Source organism: Cynoglossus semilaevis, unplaced genomic scaffold (genome assembly GCF_000523025.1).
Source record: "Cynoglossus semilaevis isolate Cse_v1.0 unplaced genomic scaffold, Cse_v1.0 scaffold1721, whole genome shotgun sequence".
Classification (NCBI taxonomy): Eukaryota; Metazoa; Chordata; class Actinopteri; order Pleuronectiformes; family Cynoglossidae; genus Cynoglossus; species Cynoglossus semilaevis.
The window spans coordinates 63,682-70,248 of NW_007585111.1; the positions used below are offsets into that span (position 1 = coordinate 63,682).

Sequence of the window (6,567 nt, forward strand, 5' to 3'; positions counted from 1 at the left end):
AGTTTATTTATTTTTTCATTATACAGTGGCAGCACTGAGCAAATCACTGGGTAATAACAGGACCAGAAAAGAAAAAAAAACATTACTTAAAGTTTATCCAATCATATTTTTTATTTGTGTACATCTAACTGTGGCATTTACAGGAAAATATGTGTGCCAATGCAAAGTGGTTACAAAAATAAAGCACATTCTTACAGAAATATGACATGACAGAAAACAACTACACTTACAAATGCTTGATAAGAAAATAAGAGCCTGTGTCAGGTTGAATGACTGTCTTCCTGTCATTAATACCAGATTATCAAAAAAGCATGGTTACATGTAAAATTCAACAAATACTGTTAATGTGCTCACATACATCTGGATTCAGTTACACAATGGCAGTACATTTCGGCAGCAATTCAAACTGAAATCATTTGGGCCTCAAAAACAAAACAACAGCAACAGAATGGAGTAACATGATTCTAGTGAATACCAACCACAAGGTTGAAAATTTACTTTTACCATGACAAGTCATTCACAGGCCTGTGATCAAGTACAAGTTTCAGTATGATTTCTATCTAATATGCATAGTGTAGTGCACTGTAACAATGTGGTAACACTCCTGGTTAATGACCTGTTATAATTAGTAATATTTAATGCAACAGAAAAAAAGGAACCCCCCCTCACCCTATAGCTGTTATTCTTTTAGCTGTATAATACATTTTAGTGCAGGAAAACATTATTCAACAAGCATCCTTCAACATAAGCTGTTAGAGTTTGGAATGATTTTCATAAGTCTATTATCTAATGTAAACTATAGACATGTAAACCTAGGCAGTACCACAGAATAAAGTCATGAATAAACTGGTTTAAACAATGTAACATATCCTGCAGAGAGTGGTCTTCACAATTAGCTAATATCACAATTAGCTTAAGCCCCTATGTACAAATATCACAATTAGCTTAAGCCCCTATGTTTCCCCACTTTTCGCCATCATACAGTCCAAAAGAACCAGAGTAGCCCTGTCTAATGCAACAAAATCAGTAAATACAAAGCTAGAAAGTATGATGAATGGTGGTGTTTTAGTATTTTAAAATTCTCCTCTCAAAGTTCAATTTCAAGAGGTAAAGTGTTTTAAAAAAAGGCATTTAGGGTCTTTAAAAAAAAAGTCTCTCTCTTCATCAAGCTATTGCCTTTGCCTCCGGCAGGAAAGCCTCCCAGATCTTTATAAGCTGCAACACAAGACAAGGAGGATTGTTATTGTTAGACATTCATTAGTTGTATGTAGGTTTAATAGTTTGATGGCAGAAAAAACAACAAGAGTAGCTAATAACACAACATATAACATAAGTATTTATTTACCCGTTGTTGAGACTGAAGCATTGTCTCCAAATATTTGATTATCTGTCTCTTGTAATCCTTGGCTTTTTCTTTCTGCAAGGACAAGTCTCGTTACATCCCTCAAACAGTCAATCAGTATCAATAATATCATTGTTAGATTAAGTATTTGCCTTTTCAAGTCGAGTTTTTACATCGAGTCATGCTCTGTGGCTTTCATTTTAGCCACTTTAGTTTCATACTGTAATGTGAAATTGTAAAAAGAATGGAGTTTTTAAGCAATAATCCTCAACAGACACAAACTTACAACTAGTAAGTACAACCAGCATATGTAACAAATATTATTGTTTTCAATATTTGGCCAAATGTATAAAATGGTTATAATGTTGTAAAAATTGCTTTTAACAAAAAAAAAACAACAACAAAAAAACAACTGTACCTCAAAACGAAGGACCTCCTTACGTACAGTCGTTCCAACCCTGTCAAAATCTCTCTCATACTGAGTGACCTTGGATTCCCACTGACGAAGCACACGAAGAGAACAGCAGCAATGAAATAACATAAAATCTGGATATTTTACTACCATTATTCTCACACTGTACATTTATTAATTATTTAGAAAACAACTAAATTCATTCTGAAAGAATACAGATTACTGTAAGATATCTAAAATACTTTGATGCAGATAATATGACACAATGGTAAGAATAGTTGTTGGTTGAAATGGGAAACATGCGTTTACATGCTCCATGTTTAGCATTAAATGTATAACTGCTTCTGTTTTTTTTTCCTTACCCAACTGATCCATTTTTACTATTCATTTATATCAAATATCAAAATGCACCATATCATCTTGTTCTAATCTAAAAACATAGCCATCTGTTCATTTTTAACTGATTAAAATGGAAGTATCTTTGTCATTGCACCTCTGTGATCTCTTCCTTGGCCTGCTGCAGTTTGTCTGGCTTGTTGGCCCACAGCAGCTTGGCTTCTGCCTCTCTCTTCTTCTGGAGCGTGCTCTGAGCATCCTGCCACCTCTGCCATGCTCGCATACGCTGGTCAAAACAGCCCTGTAACATCAAATTAAAACAAAGTACTGTACAATACTTTAATTCTTATCATCAAAACAGTGAAGTGATCACCAGCTTTAACACACAATAACATATGTTAAAGCTAAAGTTGTCCAGATTCAATTATTTGACAGAACAATCAGAATAAAATTCTGATTATGAATTATACACAGTGTATGTCAAATAATTCCACCTTGCATCCACTTAACTCTGCTTTAAAAAACAAAAACAGCCAACACATGCTGTTATTACACAAATCATATATTTCTATTTATTATTATTTTTCTTCTAAATATCTAAGAATGTCATGTTAATTTCTAGCTTTTCTGAAAAATGATCTACTTATATTTGTGTTAACTGCCAGTCTGCCCCGTGTAACTGTCACCGTACCCGCACAGCACCCAGCAGACGGATGTAGTCGGCCAGCAGTTCCGTAAGGATAAAGAAGTCACTGGCTGCCTGCTCGTGATGCAGATGCTCCAACTTGTCCTCCACCTCTGCCAGCTGAGACAAGGCTCGTGACAGAGCTGTGTTGTCCTCAGAGTTTCCCAACATGGCCATGCTTTTGGCAAAGACTGCAGTGTTCCCACACAACTCTGTGTTGTGGAGGAAACATAAAACCTCATCAGCTGATGTGTTTTACTCTGACATGCACTGACAGCTGCAGCTACACATGAACACAGAGACTGAGCTGTGAAAAGACAGATGAAGCTCACCCTTCCTGTGATTGACCAGGGAGTCGACCACGATGTGGAGCTTCCTCAACTGTTGCTCCTCATTCTCCACCTCCTGGAACTTGTCCTCAAACCACTGACACAGACCACAGTTAAAATAGCATTAATGCTTCATTTCAAACTTAAGTTGTTTTAACTAAACAAAGAATATCAAATATATTCAATTTTTGTCATAATATTTTAATATATATATATAATATAATATTAGAGCAAGACATGTGTTAAACAAATCAATAATACAAAGAAAAAAATTGAGTTTTCTGCTATCATTTAAATATTATAAAATCATGCATCAAAAGTAATTTTCTCCTGACACCTCTATTTCTAAACATTCTCTACATTATTGTTTTTGTCCAATTACTTTGTTAAAAACTGAACCTTTGTATAGAATTTACTGTATATCTTCATAAACCGCAACAAGCAATAGTAAAAACAACTTCTGCTCTTACCGTGTCTGACTCGTTCATCTTGATGGTCATCTTGTTCACAGCATCTGAAGCTTTATTGATCATTTTAAGGAAACCTGCTCCACTCAGTGTCTGGGTGTTCACAGCTCTGGGTAACTAGAAAAACACACCAGAAATGTCATAAAATGCCACTTGTCATTGAAAAATACATTTATGTATCCTTTCACTTTTATCTGCACTTGAAATAAAATGTATCTTATAAAAAAACAGCTCTTGATCCTGAATTACTTACTTCTTCTCTTTCCAAAAACTCACGAACATCAGGATCTTGAAGTAAAGATGGATGTGACACAACCCTCTGAAGATACCTACAAAAACAAACAGGTGAAAAAGTGTACAGACGTAAGGAAGAAAGACAGAAGGTGCTTAAATGTTGAAAATAAAAACTCAATATTTGCCTAAAACAGCTATTAGTTACCTTTCTAAAGCTGCTCTTCTTCGCTCCATAAACTCCACAGACGAAGGATCGTCCAGTCCAACTTTCATTTTGGTCATTCCTGAAAGTACAACACTGTTCACATAAACAGCACAAAAACATATTAAAGAAGTAAGAACCCAGCACCCACCTACAACACTTTTCTCAGGTGGAGGTGGAATAATGCAGCCTTGATGCGACTGCTTCACAGACAGCTTCTCATAAAGGCCCAGGAAGTCACTGAAACGCCTCCGCACAGTGAAGGCCTTATTGTTGAACATTGCCAGAGAAGTCTGAGAGTCGACAAAAAAGTAGGAACAATGAAACAAAGTAGTGATTTGCACAGTTGTATACTAATGAAGAAAAGACAGATGTCATCACAGGCTCCATTCTCACCCTGGTGGATACTTTGTAGGCCACATATGCATTCATGCCGTCACCTAGGACCAACATAGGAAACTTTCATGTCGGTGACAATATTAACAAAATTTTGGATTTTTAAATTAATTCAAACTTCACAAAGATTCTGAATGACAAACAGATGTATGAAAAAGCATATACTGACCAATTTTCTCAGGATTGGTGACAGCAACATCCACGTCAAAGCTATCCTTGGCTTCTTCCTCTTCCAGCTGGGATTAGAAAGAAGAAGAGAAACAAAGAAAAATGTAAACGAATATAGTTGCACCAGATTCATGTTGTCTCAATGCAGATATTTTCATACTTCTAGTTTCTTACAATCAGACAAAATAGGTGTTTCCTTTAAAATCTATTGACACCCCCGAGGAAGACAGAAGATTATAGATGAAACATGTAAAAAAAAAAATCTATTTCTTTCACTATAAGAAAGTTGAAGTATAACATATAGATTAATATTTGTAAGACAAATACCCTGCAGGTTAACTCCAGGATTTTAGACTTTTTAAGACCATTTCAAGACCACTAATAATGTAACTTAAGACCTTGATCTAAGAATTGTTCTCCCATACATATAAAAGAAATGAACCTCCTTATCAGTGGCCATAAAACTCAGGCTACTGTATATGAAATGTACATTTTTAACAACTTGAGACACAATTGCTAAACAAGTAACTGTAGAAATGTGTATGTGCTACTGAATACATGTTTTGCTCACTCCATATGTGAGCCCAAGGCTCTGACTCCTATAGTCTGTAACTTCAAGATTTTACAGCATGAACTGCATTGAGCAATGCCTGTATATACTGTACATACAAGTAGCTGCCAAAGTGACGACTTTAGTGGGTGTGAAACGGACTGTGGTAATTCTAAAGTAAGAATAAAGGGTTCCACAACATCAGAAATCCATGATATTTTGTATGAAGTAAATATAAAGTTATGAGGTTGCACTGTATTATGAGAACAAGGAGGGAAAAATGGAACCTTTGCGGAAATAAATGCAAGAAAAAAAAAGGTCTGAATTTAGTTTACTTAAATGTAAGACTTTGTCCAATTTTTATGACCATGTCGTAAAAACAAAGAATGTGTTGCAACTAGCAGACAATTAATAAGAAGAAGCTGAAAAGTGAACTGTACCTGCTCCATGGATGCAGTCTGCATGGGAACAGGGTTGTTAGGGAACAGAGTGGATGTCCGGGCACCAGCAGAGCCTGAGAGCTCTTTCCTACCAGTGCTGGTTGACTTGTCTGTGGTCAACTCCACATCAGCGTCTGGGGAAAGAAATGACTTGATTGTTAAAATATGCCTTACTCATATATATCTAGGATATTATTATTTTAGATTGAATGTTGTCAGCATTTAAAACTTTACAACCTAGCTGACTATAAACCATTGACTCTTGGAATAAAAGTATTCTTCAGCTCAACAATGTCAGATACAAAATCTCATACCAAGAAAAACTACACAGTAGTGTTAAGGCTCTTAGACATCTGCTATCAATTAAGCTGAAGGAACTATTTCTCTATTTGATAGTTGAAAAGAATGACATCAAGTACTCACTAAAGCGAAAATACTCTATTTTTAAGATTGAAAATCATAGTCCAATAGTTTATGTATCATATTCATATCAAGTGAAAACTAGTGAATGACGCTTTGAGTTTGCATTAAATGTGTTTTGTCATTAATGTCAATGTCATCAAAAGGACAAATACAGGTTTTCTTACCAGCAAACAGGTCGTTGTCATCATCAGAGTGAACACCGTTGGACTTGGTGTTGGTGTTGCTGGCGTCTTCCTCCTCTTCCTCACTGAACAGATCTGGGGGATCTTCTTTGACGGGATCTGGCTGAGAAACCCCTCGACTCACGGCCACGGGTTTACTCTGCCGATAGAAAATACACGTTTTCAATAAGCAACAGAAGAAGGGCTGACTTTGATTTAGTCTGCTGACTGTGACGACGCTGGACAAGTACAAGCCAGTTTTGAGAGATACTCACATGATCGCAGTTAAATAGCCGTTATAATCAATCTTCTAAAAAATGCTGTGGAAATATCCGAACACGACCTAACGTGTTAGCTGTAAATTAATGACATTAGCTAACAGATGGTTCAAAAAGAAGCTTTAACAATGACAAACTAGTGAT

At 35.9% G+C, this 6,567-nt stretch overlaps 1 protein-coding gene across 2 annotated transcripts in view; it reads right to left on the reverse strand.

Annotated features, from left to right (window-relative positions):
* Positions 1 to 930: 930 nt before the first annotated feature.
* The window catches only part of LOC103398435 (sorting nexin-1), a 6,386-nt gene continuing 749 nt past the window's right edge, over positions 931 to 6,567 (reverse strand). The window contains exons 1-15 of one of the 2 annotated variants that reach the window (XM_025053574.1): positions 6,421 to 6,561; positions 6,149 to 6,305; positions 5,562 to 5,695; positions 4,573 to 4,639; positions 4,404 to 4,447; positions 4,159 to 4,300; positions 4,011 to 4,089; positions 3,825 to 3,900; positions 3,575 to 3,688; positions 3,108 to 3,201; positions 2,782 to 2,987; positions 2,248 to 2,391; positions 1,761 to 1,841; positions 1,346 to 1,417; positions 931 to 1,215 (exon numbers count right to left, since the gene is read on the reverse strand). In XM_025053574.1, coding sequence (XP_024909342.1) covers positions 1,165 to 1,215; positions 1,346 to 1,417; positions 1,761 to 1,841; positions 2,248 to 2,391; positions 2,782 to 2,987; positions 3,108 to 3,201; positions 3,575 to 3,688; positions 3,825 to 3,900; positions 4,011 to 4,089; positions 4,159 to 4,300; positions 4,404 to 4,447; positions 4,573 to 4,639; positions 5,562 to 5,585 — 1,194 coding nt within the window. In that variant the 5' untranslated portion in view covers positions 5,586 to 5,695; positions 6,149 to 6,305; positions 6,421 to 6,561 and the 3' untranslated portion in view covers positions 931 to 1,164. Of the gene's footprint in view, positions 1,216 to 1,345; positions 1,418 to 1,760; positions 1,842 to 2,247; positions 2,392 to 2,781; positions 2,988 to 3,107; positions 3,202 to 3,574; positions 3,689 to 3,824; positions 3,901 to 4,010; positions 4,090 to 4,158; positions 4,301 to 4,403; positions 4,448 to 4,572; positions 4,640 to 5,561; positions 5,696 to 6,148; positions 6,306 to 6,420; positions 6,562 to 6,567 lie in introns of those variants that run through there. The other variant, XM_008337050.3, reaches the window with a different exon arrangement.